We start from the raw sequence: 22,677 nt of genomic DNA, 5'->3' as shown, positions 1-22,677 counted from the left end.
GACTAGACCGGGACTAGACCGGGACTAGACCGGGACTAGACCGGGACTAAACCACGTCTAAACGAGGTCTAAACCGGGACTAAACCAAGACTAAACCAGGACTAAACCTGGACTAAACCAGGTCTAAACCAGGTCTAAACCAGGTCTAAACCAGGACTAAACCAGGACTAAACCAGGACTAAACCAGGACTAGCGTTAGCCACAGGTTTGATTGGCAGTGTTGCTAAGCGCTCACTTTAAGGGGCGTTACCTGTTGAAGGTAACGCCCCTTAAAGTGTTGATTGGCTCTCTGGTTGCTATGATTCTCGTGTCAAAATTCCAAATATAGAAGTCAGCTCTAAATTAGCTGCTGTAACTGTTAGCCTGTTAGCCTGTTAGCCTGTTAGCCTGTTAGCCTCGATGAGCTTCATGTGACTGGAGCCAAACGCTGTGGGCGACTCAACAGGTGGTGAATCAAAACACCTGAACAATCTGCTCCTGAAAAGTGTTTATTTTAATTTGACTGTGATTTAATGTGTCGTTTCAAAGCTCGACTCTGAGACACGGGTCCCATTCAGGTCTTAAACTGTTCACGTGTGCACAGTACCTCAGAACAATCACGTTTTTCTGTGTTTTTGTTGTGAGATTACGGCGGGAATGGAGCAGTTTTGGGTAAAGTGTGTTTCACAAAAGCACCCTTCAGATTTTTAGTAGAGAACGAGCGATTTTTAAGGAAAACTTCACTCCCAAATCTGTCTACATTCAGAACAGTGATTTATATATATATATATATATATATATATATATATATATATATATATATATATATATATATATATATATATATAAAAAATCACTGAACAAGAAGCTTTTGAGGTTACGATGGGAGAGATGGTTTTAGTTACTTTACTTAAAATTTTCCTTCTAAAAGGCCTGTTTTCTGAGGATTTTTATTTAATTTTTTATCTGCTTTTTCCTCTTTTCCTTATTTTTGTGCTATTTTTCAGGCTAATTTTGGTCAACTGTTTAGAAATCAAGTTTTCAACTGATACGGTGTTTATTTTTACAGTGTTCAGAACTAAACCTGGACTAAACCTGGACTAAACCTGGACTAAACCAGGACTAAACCAGGACTGAACCAGGACTGAACCAGGACTGAACCAGGACTAAACCAGGACTAAACCAGGACTAAACCAGAACTAAACCAGGACTAAACCAGGGGGTCAGAGGTCAGGGGGTTAGGGTCAGACAGTGGACAGAGAGCTGCAGGTGCTAAACATGTTAAACACTTAAAATAAAATTAATACTTCACCAGACGACACAAAGACACGTGTTTGTGTCTCAATGCTAACGCTAATGCTAACTTTGAGGTACGGTAAATATTAAAACACCACAACAAACTGAAGTAATCTACATTTAAAAATAACTGGGTTGTCTTTATTTTAATTAATTTGAATTTTAATAGGTTGTTTATTTTATTTATATTTTTCATTTTTAATAAAAGTGATTGTTAGCTTTGAGGCGCAGTAAGCTAGCTAGCATGCTGCTTCATTTAATCAAGGTAAATATTAAAACACCACGACAAACTGAAGTATTCTACATATAAAAATAACCGGGTAAACTTTATTTTAACTAATTAGAATTTAAATAAGTTGTTTTATTTTCTATTTTTAATAAAAGTGACTGTTAGCTTTGACGTAGCGAGCTAGCTTAAGCGCGTACCGTTCTTGACAGTGCTGCACACGATGATCTCCTCCTCCCTGCGGTTCCCTCGGGTTTGGGAGGCGCTCGTCTGGACGTTGGCTCCTCCTCGTCTCATCCACAGCTGCAGAGTGAAGTGGTCTCCGGACAGACCCGTCACCACCGAGTCCGGGACCACGGCCACGTGGTTCGACCCGTTAAACGAGAAAACCAGAGAAGAGTCGGACGACGGCAGAGTGGGAAGAGACGAGGTCCAGTTAGCGGCAGGAGACGGAGGAGGCAACAGGTCCACCTCCCCCCGGACAGCACCTGGACAGAGGACAGTGTGTTTAGTGTGAGGACTAAAGGAGGACTAAAGGAGGACTAAACCAGGACTAAAGGAGGACTAAAGGAGGACTGAACATGGACTAAAGGAGGACTAAAGGAGGACTAAACCAGGACTAAAGGAGGACTAAAGGAGGACTAAACCAGGACTAAACCAGGACTGAACCAGGACTAAAAGAGGAATAAAGGAGGACTAAAGGAGGACTAAAGGAGGACTAAAGGAGGACTAAACATGGACTAAACATGGACTAAACCAGGACTAAACCAGGATCTTCATATGAACAGATTCTGTTCACTGTTACTGTATGTAACTGCTTGTGTCTGTGGAAATGAGATTGATGTGTCAGGAATGTTCCATAGAAAAGCATTAATGATTTTGGGTTTTTTTTGCAAAAAGATCCTTTAAAAACCTGTATTCTTACTGTGATCAGGGTCACCTCTCCACAGATATGACCTGTAACTTGGCCTGGTAGTGCCGCATGATTGTTTCCTTAGAGATATATATGTTTAAAGCTATACTGTGGAACATTCCAGGCCAAACCAAGAACATCTTCATGAAATAAGTTTCGTGATAATTAAATAAAGAAATGTTTCTTGTTCTCAGTTTGTTTGGGAAACAAACTGAGTTAATATGAAAGTAACAGATTAAAGTTAGTGCGTTTGTTGGACGTACCGCACAGGCGCCGCACCGATCGATCGGAGTAACTGTCGCGGTCGCAGCCCTTCCCGATGTGTCCCGTCTGCAGCTCTACGGTGGCCTGGATGTTCCAAACCGTCTCCTCACAGGTCTCCAAGTGCAGGCTGGGAAAAAGAGGGACGCTCCCAGAGCCAGGAGTGTACTCCACACGTTTAGTCCAGCCTGGGGACACAGAGGTGGTTTAGTCCCGGTTTAGTCCTGGTTCAGTCCTAGTTTAGTCCTGATTCAGTCCTAGTTTAGTCCTGGTTCAGTCCTAGTTTAGTCCTGGTTTAGTCCTGGTTCAGTCCTGGTTTAGTCCTGGTTTAGTCCTGGTTTAGTCCTGATTCAGTCCTAGTTTAGTCCTGGTTCAGTCCTAGTTTAGTCCTGGTTTAGTCCTGGTTCAGTCCTGGTTTAGTCCTGGTTTAGTCCTGGTTTAGTCCTGGTTCAGTCCTGGTTCAGTCCTGGTTTAGTTTTAGTTTAGTCCTGATTCAGTCCTGGTTTAGTCCTGGTTTAGTCCTGGTTTAGTCCTGGTTTAGTCCTGGTTCAGTCCTGGTTCAGTCCTGGTTCAGTCCTGGTTTAGTCCTGGTTCAGTCCTGGTTCAGTCCTGGTTTAGTCCTGGTTTAGTCCTGGTTTAGTCCTGGTTTAGTCCTGGTTTAGTCCTGGTTCAGTCCTGGTTCAGTCCTGGTTCAGTCCTGGTTTAGTCCTGGTTTAGTCCTCGTTTAGTCCTGGTTTAGTCCTGGTTTAGTCCTGGTTCAGTCCTGGTTCAGTCCTGGTTTAGTCCTGGTTTAGTTCTGGTTTAGTCCTGGTTCAGTCCTGGTTTAGTCCTGGTTTAGTCCTGGTTCTGTCCTGGTTTAGTCCTGGTTTAGTCCTGGTTCAGTCCTGGTTCTGTTTGAGAATAACACATTTATTCTGTGACCGGGTCAAACTGTCTCTGTTCAGGTCGTTCTGTCAAACTCTGTGATTAAACTCTGCAGTTTTTCGTCGTAACATTTTTCCTAAAAATAAAAGTGTGGTGTTTTTTTTACCGATCCATCCGGGTTTACACGACGGCTTCACCGTGACGACCACCTGGGCGTCGGCCTGAGCTCGGTTCTTTCCACAGTCGAACGCCATCACCCAGAACGTGTGAACGCGCTGACGCTTAGAGTCCAACGGCTCCGTGTTTTTAATGTTACCTACAGAACGGACAGATGGAGAGAGGAGGGGGGAAGGAGGGAGAGAGAGAGGGGAGGATGGAGGGAGACAGAGAAAGAGAGAGTGAGGGAGACAGAAAGGGTGAGGGAAAGAGAGAAAGACGAGCGGGGCAGGGAGAGACAGAAAGAGACAGTGAGGGAGACAGAGAGGGAGAGGGAAAGAAGGAAGGGAGAGAGACAGGGAGTCAGAGAGAGAAGAGAAAGAGAAAGGGGGAGATGATGGGAGGGAGAGAGAGACAGAAAGAGATAGACAGGGAGTCAAAGAGAGGAGAGAAAGGGAAAGAGAGACGGAGTCAGAGAGAGGAGAGAAAGAGGGAAAGAGAAAGAGAAAGGGGGGAGATGAAGGGAGGGAGAGAGAGACAGGGAGTCAGAGAGAGGAGAGAAAGAGGGAGAGGGAAAGAGGGGACGAGGGAGGGAGGGGGAGAGAGAGAGAGAGAGACAGACTCAGAGAGAGGAGAGAAAAGGGAGAGAGAAAGAGACAGAGTCAGTGAAGGGAGAGAGATGGAGAAAGAAAGAAAGAGGGAGGGAGAGAGAGGGAGAGAGAGTGAAAAAGTAAGGGAGCAAGAGGTAGAGGAAGAGACAGAGAGTGTTTGTGTGTATGTGTGAGAGAGAAACGGATAGAAAGAGAGAAAGAAAAAGAGAATGGCAATCAGAGAACGAGTGAGAGAAAGAAAGAGGGAGAAAGTGAGAGTAAAACAGAGAGAGAGAGAGAAAGAAAGAGAGGAATACGAAAAGGGCAGAGCAGAAATAGAGTTGCATTAGTCATTATGTGTGAGTAACAACGACTTAAAACTGGAGCCGTGTTCAGAGCGTCGTGTGCCACAGTATTTTTTATCCTACAGTATTTTTTATCCTTCAGTATTTTTTATCTTACAGTATTTTTTTCTTACTGTATTTTCCAGAGACACAAACACGTCTGAACTCAAAGTGCACGTCGGAACAGTCACAATTAAAATCATAAAGGCTTTAATTATTTATGTAAAACTCCCGTCGTGCGGAGACGGAGACGTGCCGTCGTCATGGAGCTTCTTTATCTGTCCACACGGCTTCACCTCGGAGCTTTGACCTCTGCGAACTCGCTCTGAAACGCTCCAGCTCCTGCTTTAGATCCACAGTTATGTTTCTGATATTCTCATAAACATTAATGTCGTTAGACGTGTTTGAAAAAGGTTAATTAAAAACGCTTTGAGAGACTTGTCCAGGTTGTAAACAGCAATAGAATAAAAATAATAATGTGTGTTTTTTTGGAGGTGACCCGGGTGCACTAGGACCCAGCGCGACTCCACCTGGCCACGCCCTCAACCCCACCTGGCCACGCCCTCAACCCATCGTCTCAACGCACTTCTTTAGAACAATTTGCACTTTTTTTTTTTTTTGCAACTTTGAGAATAAACACTCCCGCAGAGTAAAAGGCGTGAATATTGTAAAGGAAATTAAAACATTGTGTGATTATTTTACCTTTTTCGAAATCACTTGGTCTAAACTAAACAAACTAAAACCCTTTTCGTTCCCTTTTGGTTGCTGATCTTGTCCAGATATCAGCACATATATATTACTATTTATAAAGTACGTGCTGATAGATGCGATCAGACCAAACAGTTCACTTTCAGATCTCTGTCCTTTGTTTTTTGCTTTGTTTTAGCTCCACATGTTCCATCCTGAGGTGATCCAGCTCCTGAACGTCCCCAGGAGCTCGTCTGACCTCACCTCAGGACGAGTGTCACGTCTTTACTTCATCTCCTGCATCTTTAAACTGTATAAACCTGTTGATTTCCCACGATTCAGGGTCTGACATGAGGCGGAGATGCTAAATAAACTCTTCGTCTTTGCTTCAACTTTCATCAGAGCCGCAAAAGAAGTCGCATTTCTACAGCAAATATTATCGTTCTTAAAGCGGAGGTCTCTGATTTTATGTATGTATTTAACCCTCTGGTGCACAGCGGTCACTGCAGTGGACAGCTACTAAAACAACTTTCTCTTTAATGCGTTGGTTTATGGTGGAGCCTCTGGAGTGCTCTCTACTGCCACACTCCATTGACATCAACTCAGTGGTCAGTCGGTGTAACTGCAAGTACATTTCCTCTTATTGTTTTTCTTATTCAGACCTAAACGTTGCATCTAAACAGTGTTGAAATTTCCCCGAAAAAATGTTGAAATGTTTTTTAAAGCATAAAAAGAAAGATGTGTTTGTGTATTTACAATAGAACACAAGTTCATTCATATTTACAGGCAGTTCACGATATTTTTTCATGTCCTGAGAAGAATAAAAACACATCAGGAAAAAATAAAAATAAAAGTCTTGACCAAGGCTTTCGTAATTCATGCATCAGAGGGTTAAACCTGTCGCTCTCACAAACTCTCCGGTACATTGTTAATATTTATTCCGGTGTGTGCACGGCTTAAGAACGGAGAAACTGAGGTGGACCGACCAACCGGAGTCAATCAAAGAGCTGGTTCTGGTGTTTATTTCCGGGTTAATGAAAAGCTCGAGCCGAGTTCTGACCGCGAGTATCAAAGCGACGAAAGAGACGATCCAGAGCGAGGCTGATGAAGGCGGTTTAACACGGAGCGATAAGGAAAGAAGGAGCCCGATTTGTCCCTCAGTCGTCCAAGTCTGATCCATAATAAAGACTGAAGACGTTTGGCTGCTCGTCCAAGCCGCTTCTTCAGTTCCGGTCAGATTCCTGCTGGACACCGCCTTATATCTGTCTGAAGGAGGAGCTAACGACACTGAAACCCACATCAGCATCATGGCTAGCTCTATTGTTCTCTTTATTTCCTTTGTTTGCTTTGGGTCTGAGGATGGCGTTATAGATGAGGGATAGATGAATGTCTAAAGCCCCCATTCCTGTTCAAGGAAGGGTTGTCTTTTCTAATAAAAATAGCGTCTTTAACTCTTCTCTCAAACCGTTTCTTTTCTCTGGCTCAGATCTGAACTTCACTCTCGTCAAAGGAGGTCAGTGTCTTTGAGATGGAGGTGAACCGCAGACTGTGGTCCTGAGCTGCTCTTGTGACGGTGTTGGATGAGCAGCAAAACGTCTTCACTCCTACAACTTTTTGTCCAGTTTAACCTAGCTTTTAGCGTTTACTATGTCTGTTACTAATGTTCATATCATGATTCACGGGCAGAACAGCAAAATAAAAATACCGGGATAATGTAGAGCAGGTTAATACGAACATTTTAACGAGAGAGAAGGGTGATGATTTCCTCAGTGTAAAGTGAATTGGAGTTGGAGTCGATGGAGCCGGAAGCCGCACATGACCACTGCCTATTTGGGGCCCGGTGGCTAGCAGGTTAGCTACGTCCATTTATATATACCAGGGGTGCCCAGACTCTTTTCAGACGGTGCATTTGACATAGTTTTGACTTCATACTTTAAATAAGGCTTGAAATATTATTATTATGTCTGTATGACAATGAAATGTGATGTTATTTAGGTTATATTGGTAGGATTACTTAAATTTGCCGTAAAAAGTACTGATTATGATCAATTAGTCCAGTTCAACTGAAGGTCTGAGGGCCAATAAAAATAGTTCTGAGGGCCGCATTTGGTCCCCGGGCCATAGTTTGGACACCCCTGATACATACAGTCTGTGGTTGAGAGCTCTGTTGTCACCCTTGAGCTCAGAAAATACACAACCAGAAGAAATTTGGGGTGTTTTCTTAGAACGCTGCAGAGATATATTACGTTTCCAAAATGTGTCAACTCTAACTTGCGTGGAGTGAATGAAAAACACATTTTTTGCTAGCTAACATCACACAGGGCCGTGAAGATTACATTTGGATAACAGAAAAACTTTAACAGAAAGAGAAGGTTGTTATTCTAACACCGGAAAGCTGAGATGTTCCTAAAAACTGCTATAACCTCCTAAGACCCGAGCTCCTGCAGGACTTTATTTGCAAAAACTATTAAGAGCCTGAACACATACATTTTGTGTAAAAAACAAAATGAGAAACAATTGTGCCTCAAGGAACAATGTGTCTCGTTTGTGCTGTTGACAGGTGCAGGAAGACATATGCCTTTAAATAAAAAAAAAATAAAAAAAATAAAAAAAATAATAATAAATACATAAAATAAAATAAAAATAAATTAAAAATAAAATAAATTAAAATACAATAAAAAAATAAATAAATAAAAAATAAATAAAAATAAATAAATATTCTAAACTCTTAGAAATATTCAAACTTGAACATGTTCTTGTTGCTGTTCTTCTAAAAATTTGCACTGTGGCCTAAACAACCCAAAATGTGTTGTCCACAGATGAGGACGCCAGGTCTCAGGAGGTTAATACTGATATTTGTGCAGTTTGTTCATGTTTCCTTTGGAGTTTACATTTGTTTACATTAGCAACTAGAGCCAACATGGCGGCGCGTGGCACAAAACGACACCGGGAACGATAAACAACTGTCCAGAGAAGAGCACAAACCGCAAAACACATCACAAATATCAAAATAAATCCAACAAATGAAACGTAACGGTGACTACATGTCCTGACAGCGCTCGGAATGGCAGAGGAAAAACAACAGCTCAGACGGAAGAGGTTGGAGCATGCGGAGAAAGAAAGAGAGAGTGAAAGAAGGAAAGACATGAGCGAAGGAGAGGAAATAGACAATGACAAGCTGCGGGCTCTGTACAAGGAGAAACAGAGGGCTCACTGCTGCTTCCTCGACCTGAAAATCTGCAGAGTCACAGCAACTCGGTCATGACGTCTTGGAAGTACATAAATATCCCGTTCATTTTTCCCTTACACTTAAAGTATTTGAGGAAAGATGTTTCGTCTGAGCCGCTCTAGAGGTCAAAATAAGTCCACTGTGAACCGTCTGAACCCATTTATAAAGAGCTTTTTTGTCTGATTGTCCTCGGGGAAGTGTTCTGGGCCTGTCCCACCGGGAGGAGACCCCGAGGGAGAACCAGGAAACGCCGGAGGGATTGTGTCTCTCGTCTGGCCTGGGAACGCCTTGGGGTCCCACCAGAGGAGCGTGGAGGAGGTGTCTGGGGTGAGGCAAGTCTGGGAGTCCCTGTTTAAACTGCGAAATGGCGAAAACTCTGCTCTGGTTTCTGAGAGTTGTGAGAAGAGCTATTAAACTCATCGTGGTGAATAATTAGAGTGTTCTGATTGCACAAAGTTAGTGAGGAATAGCTTTGGACCACCTGTCACGCTTTTAAGACACAAAAAATCACGTAAACGTCTTTAAAAACGAATTTAAAAAGTTGTCCCAGGCGCAAAACAAAATGTAAACACACGATAAATCTTTAGCTCCCAAAATATTGTTCCAACTTTCATATATTTAACAAAAAGTCGATAGTAATTGTGGTGGAAAACCCTGTAGCTGTAGCTCAGCCAACGACCTTTGGTTAGTGGGTGAGCACTAACAACTAAGCCACAGCGTTACATTACAGGATTTTTCAGTCTTAAATTATTTTTAAACGTGCGACAAAGAGCGCAGACGACAGACACGCGGAGAATTGGACAGGATTTTACATCTCAGAGCTCATAACCTGCAGAATTGGGACGTGGCAGCGAAGAGACGGTACACCACAAGCTGAAAGTTATAAAACTACACTTAGATACAAGTCAAAACTGCATTATTATTTGTTACGGATCTAGACTTTAAGCTGTCATTGTTAGTTCCTCGTTTATCGCGGAGGTCACGTTCTAAAAATAACCCACAATAGGCGAAAAACACGAAGTATCAGCTTTATTTTTTACATTATTCTCTATGTTTTTGTCCGTTAAACCCCTCACCACACACTTTATACACTTTTCTCACACAGGCGTTAACATTTTCTCACATTTCTCTCTCGTTTAAACTCTCTCAAAGTTCAAACCTTCGTAGGCGTCTTTGTCGGTGCAGAACGTTTCATCGACATTGTGGGTTTTGTCGGGGAGAAAACAAATCGCAAACGTACAGCACTTCAGAGTCACACTGAGATCCAACGTTTATGTAAATTTGTCTGAACACATTCTGTACTGGACAGGAGACACGGCACGGAGGAGACTGATGGACAATGGTCTACAGTCCAACAGTCAATCAGGACGCACAACACAATGGTCTACAGTCCAACAGCCAATCAGGACGCACGACACAATGGTCTACAGTCCAACAGCCAATCAGGACGCACAACACAATGGTCTACAGTCCAACAGCCAATCAGGACGCAGAACACGATGCCCCCTCATATACTGTAAAAAAAAACATGTCAAATTTAACTTTTAAAATCCACGTAACAGCGAGACCGTGAAAGGTGAACCGTGATATAATGAGTATTATTTTTACTCGTGCCTGAATCTTTCCTTTTCCTCCATAAAACCTTCGCTGTGTGATCCCTCGCTGATGATTGGACAATTACTTCCCCGCCTGACCAATCCTGTGTCTCACCTGCAGCTCCCTCTTCCTTCTGTTATGGCTTTCTTTAGCATAAATCTTTATTTGTATTATTATGGATCATTTTGACCTAACCTTCGTAATACCATCTGTTATGTATGTTATGTTGTTATGTCTTTTCTGTCTTCTGTCTTCACTTCGATTAGACTAAACTGGCAAAGGTTGTTTTGGTGGTATAAATTCTCTGTATTGTTTACCTTTGTCAGCTGAGGGTGAGACGACACTGCGAGGGACACAGCTCTTTGACAATTGTGCACAGTTGATTCAATAAACCAGACCTTTGATTCAAGACGACTTCTCTGTTGATTTTTATATCTTTAAGGCTTTTGACTATTAGATATTCCACAACACTTCTTAAGCAGATTCGGTTCACGTGTTCGCTGCTGCTGGCCCTGTGTGTGCCATTCTGTATGTTTTTGTGTCTTTTTATTTTGTCACTTGATTCTGTTTATAGGCTGTGACTCGTGTTTTTTTTTTTTCGTGTTATGTTTGCTTTAGTTTTGTGTCCTCTCATTTTTAATAAGCCACGTGACCAGTTTTCTAAGACGTAGAACTTGTTAATTGTTAGCCCCGTTATGGTTTGTTAAGGTTATTTTGTTTAACACATCCACTTTTCCCCTTTTACAACCCTGTTTACTAAATTACTTCTTCACTTTACCATTTTTCCATCTTGTTTTTTGCCTCTGACCCTGGACGAGCTGGGTCATAACTTTATTATTCGTGAAATGTGGTGCGGTGGTTCAGATAAATGCTTTTAATGCGCAGAAGGCCGGAGATAAACGACACGGGAAGTAGAGCCGCTATCGCTAATCTGCAGCAGCTTCAGCCTGATCCTCGCCGTGCGGACGTAAACAGACACACGAGAAGAACTAGTGTCGACTTTTTACTTTTAAATAACGGTTCAAACTGGATAACGGCGCTGTTTTGTGGACAGAGGGTCATTATTTGCAGAGGACAAACTGTAATGGATAATATTTTAGCTTTACAACTTCACGAGAGCAGCGTAAGTCACCTAAGTTTGTATATCTCGCGCCTCTGTTCCCCTGACGCTCTGTTTTATTGGCTGTTGCCGTGGTGATGTTTTGTGTTTACGATAAAATGCCACACACACACACACACACACACACACACGAGGAGCACAACAGCTTAAAATGACAAGCAAAGATCCAAACTCATGTCACGCCTACCTGAAGTCGGAGAGAAGCTACTCGGGTCCTGAATGAGGTAAATTACCCTATAGTGCACATGTGTCAAACTCAAGGCCCATGGGCAAAATGCGGCCCGTCAGGTCATTTTATGTGGCCCCGCGAAAAGCTGAATTATGTCTGTGTATGTCTGTATGTCAGACTTTTAAAAATGTCAGTTTATCTAAGAAGGGTATTGTAAATAAATTTTATAGTAAGTGCAAAACATTTATTGACTTTTTTGAAACTGTCTAAACCAAACTCCACCCCCCCCTTTTTTTTTTTACTATTTATTATGTGATGCTCTTCTCATTTATTTATTCACTCAAGATTTGTGTGATTAATTAATGTATTTATTATTATTATTTATTTATTTATTTTTCTTTTAATTTTTTACTTACTTTTAAGTTTTAGTTCTTGTTATATAAAATAAAAAAGGTGTGTATGTATTTGTTGTTTTAAATGACTATTGTACTGTACTGTAATACTTGTTCAAACATCAATAAAAATAATAAAACAATAAAATAAAAATGTCAGTTTATGAGGAAATACGCAGTTACACAGACATATTTTTTACATCTGTGCAAATGTGTACGTAATATTTGTAACCTGAATTAGTAATAAATACAGAAATAGTTCATTAACAAGTCAAATGTACAGCACTTCAGAGTCACACTGAGATCCAACGTTTATGTAAATTTGTCTGAACACATTCTGTACTGGACAGGAGACACGGCACGGAGGAGACTGATGGACAATGGTCTACAGTCCAACAGCCAATCAGGACGCAGGACACAATGGTCTACAGTCCAACAGCCAATCAGGACGCACGACACAATGGTCTACAGTCCAACAGCCAATCAGGACGCACGACACAATGGTCTACAGTCCAACAGCCAATCAGGACGCACGACACAATGGTCTACAGTCCAACAGCCAATCAGGACGCACAACACAATGGTCTACGGTCCAACAGCCAATCAGGACGCACGACACGATGGTCTACAGTCCAACAGCCAATCAGGACGCAGGACACAATGGTCTACAGTCCAACAGCCAATCAAAAAGTACTTAAATGGATTTTAGTTACATCTGGTGAAAATCTGTTTTTCCACCTCTGCTGTGGCGTGCGCTTAGCTTCAGTTTCGCCTTTTCCTCGCCCTGTTTCAGTCCTAACTCTGCACATTTGCTGAATCGCACAAAGTCTAAAGTTTTTGTACAAACTCGTATAATTAATTTTCCTCGGACCCGCGGATAAAACTCAGAAAGCGGCGAAAGATCCAGAAGAACCGAAGTGAAACCCACAGCAGCTGCTTTTGTGTTTTTTTTCCGGGGTAAAACAAACGTCCGCCTCCACTCGCACATACACCACATTTATTAACACGTTTTGGAGTCGACCTGCCGCGGGAATTATCAGCGAGCGCCGTTTGTGCTTCCACGTCAACATCTCCCCGGAGACCGACGCTTGTTTTTTTGTTTATTTAAGAGTTTGATTTGTGATTATTCCACAGAAAATAAAACTAAAAATTAAAAAAAAGTGAAAAACATGTTATGAACGCTAAGGATTTAACATTTAAATTGAGCTCGGGTTAGGTCCGTTCGCAAAAAGACTCAGTTTTCTATTGTTTCTGGAGTAAGTTACATCCGCAAGCGGCAATGAAGGGCCCTGACGCCACAAAATCGGTGGTTTAGTCAAGTATATTAATTTAAAACCTGAGATCACGCAGATTCATTATGAAATACAATGTCTACTTTTGAATTATAAACATTTAAAGCCAAAAAGTGTAACGTTTTTAGCCAATAATTAAATAAAAGCATGTTTGTTTGTTTATTTGTTTGTTTTATACTTTGGTTTTCACTGTACTGCTACATACAGCAGTACAGTAACATAACATAACATACACTAAGTGGGCTTGCAACTCCACAAACCTGACTCTTTCTGAAGTTTTAAAGTAGTGGACTTAAGTGTCTATTTCTACTGAATCATGCAGGTAACTTGTTATATCCAGAAAGTTACGCAGTATTGCTTTAAAGGGCTCATTTTACATTGTTTTCTGATTTGTTCTAATGTTGTTTCCTCAGTAAAAACAGACCTGGAGTTGTGTTTTTTTTTTGTTTTATTCACACATGTTTAACACACAAACCCAAACAGAAAACACTCTGTTCCACCTTGTGATGTCATCATGTGGTACGTGACACAATAAAATCAGCTTCTTAAAGGTCCCGTATCGCGCAAAATCGACTCCTGTAGCTTTAAATCATGTTCTAATGTTGTTTCCTCCTCAAAAACAGACCTGGAGTTGTGTTTTGTTTCATTCACACATGTTTGAGTCACACTTTATTATTAGTCTGTAACATCTACAAAGCTCAAAATGCGACGTTCCACCTTGTGATGTCATCAAGTGGTAGTTTTCACGTTAACAACTAAATTTTTACCTTTAGTTCAGTAGAGATCGACAATTCCAGGAGCTGAAATGATCCAAATGATTCTAGAAATGAAGGTGTGTGGAGTTTAAAAACACAGCGGAGCACTTCCTGTATCACCACACGATGACATCACAAGGTGGAATGGATGAAACCAAACACAACTCCAGGTCTGTTTTTGATGACGTAACAGCATTAGAACATGGATTAAAGCTCATATGAGACGATTTTGCATAATACGGGACCTTTAAGAAGCTGATTTTGTTGTGAGGTTGGATCAATAGTGAAAGGTCAAACTGAAAACGCTCTGTTCCACCTTGTGATGTCATCATGTGGTGATACAGGAAGTGCTCCGCTGTGTTTTTAAACTCCACACACCTTCATTTCTAGAATCATTTGGATCATTTCAGCTTCTGGAATTACAAATTTCTACTGAACTAAAGGTAAAAGGAGCTGTTCACTTCACTTCACAAACGACCACTTGATGACATCACAAGGTGGAACAGAGCGTATTGAGCTTTGGAGATGTAGACAGATTAATAATAAAAGGAGAATGAAACAAAACACAACTCCAGGTCTGTTTTTGAGGAGGAAACAATATTAGAACATGGCCAAAAAAAATCACAGACACGTCTTTCGATTCTCAACCTTCAGCAATAACAACATAAGTGTGTTTTTGCAGCGTCGGTTTGCGTTTCCATAGCAGGTCGCCATGGCGCACACTCACCGTCGTTGTCGATGGCGAAGGGCACATTGGGAGTGATGATGTCATAGAAGCAGATCTGGCTGTACTGAGGGGAGCAGTCGGCGTCCAGGGCCTCGACTCGCACGATCCGCTCGAACAGACGCCCTTCAGGGACAGACGCCTCGTAACGCCGCTCCACAAACACCGGCGAGAACTCGTTCACGTCATTCACGCGCACGTGCACCGTCGCCCTGGAGACACAAACGAGGGATGAGGCTTTATTATGTTATAGAGAGAGAGATGGAGAGAGGAGGGGAGAAGAGAGAAACAAGGGTAGAGACGAGACTTTATTATGTTATAGAGAGAGAGAGATGAAGAGAGGAGGAGAGAAGAGAGAGAAACAAGTGTACAGATGAGACTTTATTATGTTATAGAGAGAGAGATGGAGAGAGGAGGAGAGAAGAGAGAGAAACAAGTGTACAGATGAGACTTTATTATGTTATAGAGAGAGATGGAGAGAGGAGGAGAGAAGAGAGAGAAACAAGTGTACAGACGAGGCTTTATTATGTTATAGAGAGAGAGATGAAGAGAGGAAGAGAGAAGAGAGAAACAAGGGTAGAGACGAGACTTTATTATGTTATAGAGAGAGAGGGATGAAGAAAGGAGGAGAGAGGAGAGAGAAACAAGGGTAGAGATGAGGCTTTATGTTATAGAGAGAGAGAAAAGAAGAGAGAAAAAAACATGGGTAGAGACATGTTTTTATTATGTTATAGAGAGAAATGAAAAGAGAGAGAGGAGAGAGAGAAAACGTGGGTACAGACGTGGCTTTATTATATTATAGAAGAGAGATGGAGAGAGATGGAGATAAGGGAAGATGACAGAGAGAGAAACAAGGATATAGACACGATTTTATTATGTTACAGGAGAGAGAGAAGAGAGAAGGAGAGATGGAGAGAGAAATGGAGAGAGGGAGAGAGAGATGGAGAGAGGAGTAAACAAGAGTGTAGAAATGTTTTTATTACCGTCTGTTACAGGAGAGAGATGGAAAGAGAGAAAGAGAGATGGAGAGAGAAGAAGAAGAAGGAGGGAGGGGGTAAACAAGTGTGTAGAGAGGCTGGAGTTTGTTGTTGCATACTACTACTGCGTACTACTGCATACTACTACTGCGTACTACTACTGCGTACTACTACTGCGTACTAATACTGCGTACTAATACTACGTACTAATACTGAATACTACTTCCGAATACTACTTCTGAATACTACTGCTGCATACTACTACTGAGAGAGACAGAGAGACAAAGAGAGAGACAGACAGAGAGACAGACAAAGAGACAGAGAGAGGGAGACAAAAAGAAAGACAGAGAAAGAGAGACAGACAGAAAGAGAGACAAAGAGAGAGAGACAAACAAAGAGAGAGACAGTAAAAAGAGAGACAAACAGAGATAGACAGAGAAAGAGAGAGAGACCAGACAAATCAGGCGTCTTCTTTCCCTGAGGTCGCTCCCGCTAACGTTAGCAACAGGTTTGACCGACAGCGTTGCTAAGCGCCCGCTCCCTGCTAAACCAACTTTGCGGACAGGAAAAGGCGTCACCTTCAACAGCCTCGCTCTCTCTGGATTGGCCCTTTGGTTGCTATGACGCCCGTGGTCAAAACTCGGCTCCAGATTAGCCGCTATAACGTTTAGCCTCGATTAGCTTCATTTGTGGCTAAACGCTGCGGTGACGTCGCACTCGCTTCGCTTCTTTAAACTCTTTACTCTTTTGAATGTGAGTTTTGAATCAATAATTATAACATTATATTGCTTATTTCTTCACTATAATTATACATTTTGACTCGTGATTAAAAATGACTGATTAATTTTCATTTTCATTTCGTGTTTAGCGTTTAGCTCCGGGTGAGTCATGCTTTTTTAATTACCCAAATGAGCGGAAATGGCAAACTCCTTCCTCTGCTTATCTGATCTGACGACAGCCACGAAAACAATGTTCCTCAGTAATTATTTCTGTGGCGAATGTGGAGATAAGACTTTCGCGTTTGGTTTTAACGCCGCGTTTTTTTCTCCCGGACACGATTTAACGTCGTTTAGTGGATTTTAAGACCCTTTTTACAGCCTTTTAAAAACCCGTGAAGCAACGATATTGACTGCACTAAAATGTTTCTCTGGAGGTTTAACTGCAAACGTAAAGCGACATCATGGAGATTTAATGTCTTTCCAGTTTCCTGTACCAGATATTTTGTTTTTTGATGTGAAATCGACAAAATGAAAATGAAAAAACAACAAAATCAGCTTTTTTTGGGGGGAAATTTCAACACTGTAAAGGCCTGAATAAGAAAACCAATCAGAGGAAATTTACTTGCAGTTACACCGACTGACCACTGAATTGACCTCAATGGAGTGTGGCAGCAGAGAGCACTGTAGAGGCTCCACCACATAAACCAATGCATTAAAGAGAAAGTTGTAGCTTTAAATCATTTTATAATGTTGTTTCCTCATCAAAAACAGACCTGGAGTTGTGTTTTGTTTCATTCACACCCGTTTATTTGCTCAAAACGCTCTGTTCCACCTTGTGATGTCATGAAGTGGTAGTTTTCAAGTTAACAGCTCCTTTTAAACTTTAGTTCAGTTAAAAAAATTGGCAATTCCAGACGCTGAAATGAAATGAAGGTGTGTGGAGTTTAAAAACACAGTGGAGCACTTCCTGTGTCACCACTTGATGACATCACAAGGTGGAACAGAGTGTTTTCAGTTTGAGAGAAGAGCTCAGTCTAAATCTGCAGGTTTGTTTGTGCGTTAAACATGCGAATGAAACAAAAACACAACTCCAGGTCTGTTTGTGACGAGGAAACGACATTAGAACATCAGAAAATACAGATCGTACAAAAATAATAATTTATGTTTTAATAATTAGTTTTGGTCCTCGGAGAGAACTGTAGAAAGTTGAAATAAATTAACAATAAAAACAACGATTTCTTTCCACACAAATACTATTTAATGGAACTTATAAACGTTGTAGCTCTATTTGGTCTTTCTAGGTCAGGGGTCGTGACCTTTGACCCCCAAAGAGACATTTGGACCCAGTTTCAACGGAAAAGAAAAAAACACTGGAGCCACAAACACTTTATGACATCGAAAATGAAGATGACATGAAGAAACTGTTTTGTTTTCACACTACTACTGCGTACTTCTACTGCGTACTTCTACTGAGAGAGACAAAGAGAGAGACAAACAGAGACAGAGAGATGGAGACAAAAAGAAAGACAGAGAAAGAAAGACAGACAACAAGAGAGACAAAGAGAGAGAGACAGACAGAGAGAGAGAGAGAGACAGAGAGAGATAGACAAAAAGAAAGACAGACAACAAGAGAGACAAAGAGAGAGAGACAGACAGAGAGAGAGAGAGAGACAGAGAGATGGAGACAAAAAGAAAGACAGACAAAAAGAGAGACAAAGAGAGAGAGAGAGAGAAAGAGACAGAGAGAGATAGACAAAAAGAGACATTTGGACCCAGTTTCAACGGAAAAGAAAAAAACACTGGAGCCACAAACACTTTATGACATCGAAAATGAAGATGACATGAAGAAACTGTTTTGTTTTCATACTACTACTCCATACTACTACTGCGTACTACTACTGCATACTACTACTGCATACTTCTACTGCGTACTACTACTGCGTACTGCTACTGAGAGAGACAAACAGAGACAGAGAGATGGAGACAAAAAGAAAGACAGAGAAAGAAAGACAGACAACAAGAGAGACAAAGAGAGAGAGACAGACAGAGAGAGAGAGAGAGACAGAGAGAGATAGACAAAAAGAAAGACAGACAAAAAGAGAGACAAAGAGAGAGAGAGAGAAAGAGACAGAGAGATGGAGACAAAAAGAAAGACAGACAAAAAGAGAGACAAAGAGAGAGAGAGAGAAAGAGACAGAGAGACCCAGTTTCAACGGAAAAGAAAAAAACACTGGAGCCACAAACACTTTATGACATCGAAAATGAAGATGACATGAAGAAACTGTTTTTTTTTTTTTACTTTTACGCTTCATATAAACAACTATAATGCTGCATAAATCTTTATTTTCTGGTTAATGTTCCGTCTGCTCCTGACCCTCTGCAGCGTCTGCGTCTGCGTCTGCGTCTGCGTCTGCGTTTGCGTCTGCGTTTGCGTCTGCACAGCGTCTGCGTCTGTCTGAAGTTTCATGTTTCAGGACTGAAGCTGTGTCTGTGAGGCCTGACATTTGTTTTTAATATAGTTCATGGTGGAGAAAAGCTGCTCACAGACGAACACGACTCCAAACGCACATTTAGTCACGTTTATGTCGGAAAGTCTCGATAAATGCACGACGTTTTGTCTTTTGTGAGTGAGACGAAAAATAATAAAGTATCATTTTATTTTAATATTCCAAGATCACAATAATCTTCCAATAAAAAAAAAAAAAAAGAACTAACACAAATAAAATACGCTTCAATTAAATATGTATAATTTATTTTCCCAAGCCACGCAGAGCCGCACTGTAAGGATGATGTTCTAGGTCATGGTTAATGCAGGAATACGCCCTGGAAAAAGGAACCGGTATCGTAAATGAGGAATCGTTCAGATACTAATACTCAAAAAGAAATGTAAATGTACCCAGAACAACTACAGGGTGAAAACAAATCAAAAGTAAAATCGCTAAACTCCACTGACTTGTGTGACTTCTTGCTGTTGACTCCGTCGGGCCCCTCGCCGCAGTCGTAGGCCTGGATGGTGAAGCTGTGCTCGCGTTGGCTCTCACAGTCCAGAGGCTCTTTGGACCGGACCAGACCCTCTCCAGTGGACCGGTCCAAAACCACCGCCTCAAACTGGACCGACCCAGACCCGGACGGCCCATTGTGCACCTTAAAGCCGCAGATCTCACCTGGAGAAATGACAAAACGTAAAAAGCACGATTAGCGTCCTGTTCTTCCTCTTTCAAACGATATATGTTGTTTTACATTGTTAACTGCTATGGAATTTTAACTGGTTTATGGTTAATATTTGTGTAATTACTGGACCTATCTCCATGAAACAAAAACCGGAGCAAAGTTCAATGCCTTTCCTGTCACTTTAAATAAATAAAAAGTAATTTATTATTTCACAAAACTTCAGAAACTGGTTCTAAAGATCAACCCAAAAGACATCGTTATTGTCAGTTGAAGGGAGTTAAACCGTCGTATTAAATGCCAGGGTGAAGAGGTGGGTTTCAGTCTAGTCTTAAACTGTTTTAAAGACTGAGAGGATCTGACAGACAGGGGGCGCTGTTCCATAGTCTGGGCGCTGCCACAGAAAAAGCTCTGGGTGGAGTAAAGGGCTGCAATAACTCCCTCAAATAAAGAGGACCCACAGAGCGACGCGTTTAAAGAGGACCCACAGAGCGACGCGTTTAAAGAGGACCCACAGAGCGACACGTTTAAAGAGGACCCACAGAGCGACACGTTTAAAGAGGACCCACAGAGCGACACGTTTAAAGAGGACCCACAGAGCGACGCGTTTAAAGAGGACCCACGGAGAGATGCGTTTAAAGAGGACCCACGGAGCGAGCTGTTTAAAGAGGACCCACGGAGCGACGCGTTTAAAGAGGACCCACAGAGCGACGCTTTTAAAGAGGACCCACAGAGCAACGCGTTTAAAGAGGACCCACGGAGCGACGCGTTTAAAGAGGACCCACGGAGCGACGCGTTTAAAGAGGACCCACGGAGCACCACGTGTAAAGAGGACCCGCAGAGCACCACGTTTAAAGAGGACCCGCAGAGCGACGCGTATAAAGAGGACCCACGGAGCGACGCGTTTAAAGAGGACCCACGGAGCGACGCGTATAAAGAGGACCCACGGAGCGACGCGTATAAAGAGGACCCACGGAGCGACGCGTTTAAAGAGGACCCACGGAGCGACGCGTTTAAAGAGGACCCACAGAGAGCGACACATTTAAAGAGGACCCATGGAGCGACACATTTAAAGAGGACCCACAGAGCGACATGTTTAAAGAGGACCCGCAGAGTAACATGTTTAAAGAGGACCCACAGAGCGACGCATTTAAAGACGACCCACAGAGCGACGCATTTAAACACAACATTTTGAATTGAATGAGGCCGAGTTTGTGTCGTTCAGAGGTTTGGATTTTATTTTTGTCAGTCGTGTTTTCATTCTGGTTGTGTTTAACTGAGGAATTAACAACTGATTAGATTCAATCAGTGGTAGAAGAAATACTCAAATCCTCAAGTAAAAGTACAGATGCTGAAGCAAAAAATACTCAAATAAAGGTAAAAGTTTCATGAAAAAACATACTCAAGTAAAAGTATTAAAGTACCTGTAAAAAGAGTAAAAAGAGTAAAGATTTTGAGTCTTACAAAGCTTCAAATGTGGTGATTTTGATTCAGATTTGTGCTGAATTTTGTTCCACTGAAACAACTGAACCGATTGTTTTGTCTAGTTGTTTTTATATTTTTGTTTGGTCAAATTATGAACGTGATAAAAAAAACAAAAAAACCCTCAGCCTTTTCAGCAGATCTCAGACGATAATAAAAGTACTTTTGACTTTCTACTCCACTACATTTTGAGCAGGACTGAAAAGTAAAAGTATCACCAAACATTTACAGTATTTTACATCTTGACCTTTGTTACGTTTAATAGATTTTAATGCATAAATCAAAGCCACAGAATATTTACAATCAAATATAACGTAAATATTTGTGCAGATAAAGTGAAATTCGGTATTTTTGGCGACTGAAACTGCTCCAAAGTGATACAAATAGAATTACTACAAAGGTTATTAGAATGACCCGATCAGCAGTTTGAAAACCAGGAAACCGTCGCTCGATATCACATTTCGTCACTGATACTTGAAGCTTTGGTGCAGATATCTCCCTCACATTCTGCGACGACTCCCTCTACAGCAGGAGCATCAAACTCATGTTCACCGAGGGCCACGTCAGCAAAATGGCCGCCATCAAGGGCCAGATGTGACTGTGCGGCAGGATAAATGTCACTAAATGTAAACAAATGTCATGTAAAATAAATGTAATTACTTTTTAACTTGTTAAATAACGGTTTCTGTGATAAAGTGACATTTTTAAAAGTGTGTATCTGGTCGGGACACACCTCCTCACAGACCTTCAGCTCTGCTTCAAATTCGTCCTTTTACAGACTTTTAATTATTGGACAGTTTGTTGTTTTTCTTGCAGATTAACTTTTTCACACTTAGCTCCGTGTTTTGTGTCAAAATGTCGTCGTAGATTGTACCGACTCCGCCTCAAAACACAAAAAACACACAGGTTTTTCTCCTCAAAGCACAAACTTGTATTCGCCTTCACTTTTCTTCCTCCAAACTTCCTTCCACACCGACAATTTTCCTCTTCATGAACATTTTGTGATGATTATTTACAAATATTTCTCAGTGTCACTTGTTGGGAAAATCTCATTAGTTTATTGTCAGTGCAAACATTAAAGCAGCACAGACTTATTTTAAAATGACAGTCATGCCTTTTAATTTATCTTCTCGCGGGCCACATAAAATGACATGGCGAGCCGCATTTGGCCCCCGGGCCTTGAGTTTGACACATGTGCTCTACAGAAATAAACGGTTTAAAACACAGAAACGACTCCTCTTTTCATACTAAACAAATATCTGCTTCTGTGTAATTTCACTTGTTCAGAGGAGAAAAGAGTGACTTTAAAGTGGAGCCGTGATGGGTTTTTGGAGCGAGTGCGGCTGCTGCTCCGGCGAAACGAGCTAGAATTACACTATGAAGGAGAGCTAAAAATAGTACGAGCGAATACACTGCTTTTAATATTTAGACGCCCTGTTGGGAATCACAGCTCACACTGACATCGCGAGGCTCGGTTTAGTTTGCGCCGCCCGTGGAAGTGAAAATGTAGACCTGGTGTTAACGGATTGGTTTATTCTATTATCTCCTGCCTCATATATGGTCTACACTAGGTAAAGAGGCACTACGCAACATTTCTGGTGGAGCGTCATAGACCGTATATGCAAATTTTGGTCTTAAATGTTCGTATTAACCCGCTCTACGTGATCCTGGGGTTTTTATTTCGCTATTGCGTCTGTAAATCGAGATATTGAACGTTAATAACAGACAAATCGCTCCC

At 41.6% G+C, this 22,677-nt stretch overlaps 1 protein-coding gene across 1 annotated transcript in view; it reads right to left on the bottom strand.

Annotated features, from left to right (window-relative positions):
* The window catches only part of clstn3 (calsyntenin 3), a 53,980-nt gene that overhangs the window by 27,660 nt on the left and 3,643 nt on the right, over positions 1-22,677 (bottom strand). Inside the window, exons 3-7 of the mRNA XM_033981568.2 lie at positions 19,243-19,453; positions 14,597-14,805; positions 3,706-3,855; positions 2,678-2,863; positions 1,702-1,989 (exon numbers count right to left, since the gene is read on the bottom strand). Of these exons, the coding sequence (XP_033837459.1) occupies positions 1,702-1,989; positions 2,678-2,863; positions 3,706-3,855; positions 14,597-14,805; positions 19,243-19,453 (1,044 nt within the window). The remainder of the gene's footprint in view (positions 1-1,701; positions 1,990-2,677; positions 2,864-3,705; positions 3,856-14,596; positions 14,806-19,242; positions 19,454-22,677) is intronic.

This window comes from Periophthalmus magnuspinnatus, chromosome 16, assembly GCF_009829125.3.
Source record: "Periophthalmus magnuspinnatus isolate fPerMag1 chromosome 16, fPerMag1.2.pri, whole genome shotgun sequence".
In the NCBI taxonomy this organism is placed as follows: Eukaryota; Metazoa; Chordata; class Actinopteri; order Gobiiformes; family Gobiidae; genus Periophthalmus; species Periophthalmus magnuspinnatus.
This window is presented reverse-complemented; position numbering and strand designations above follow the sequence as displayed.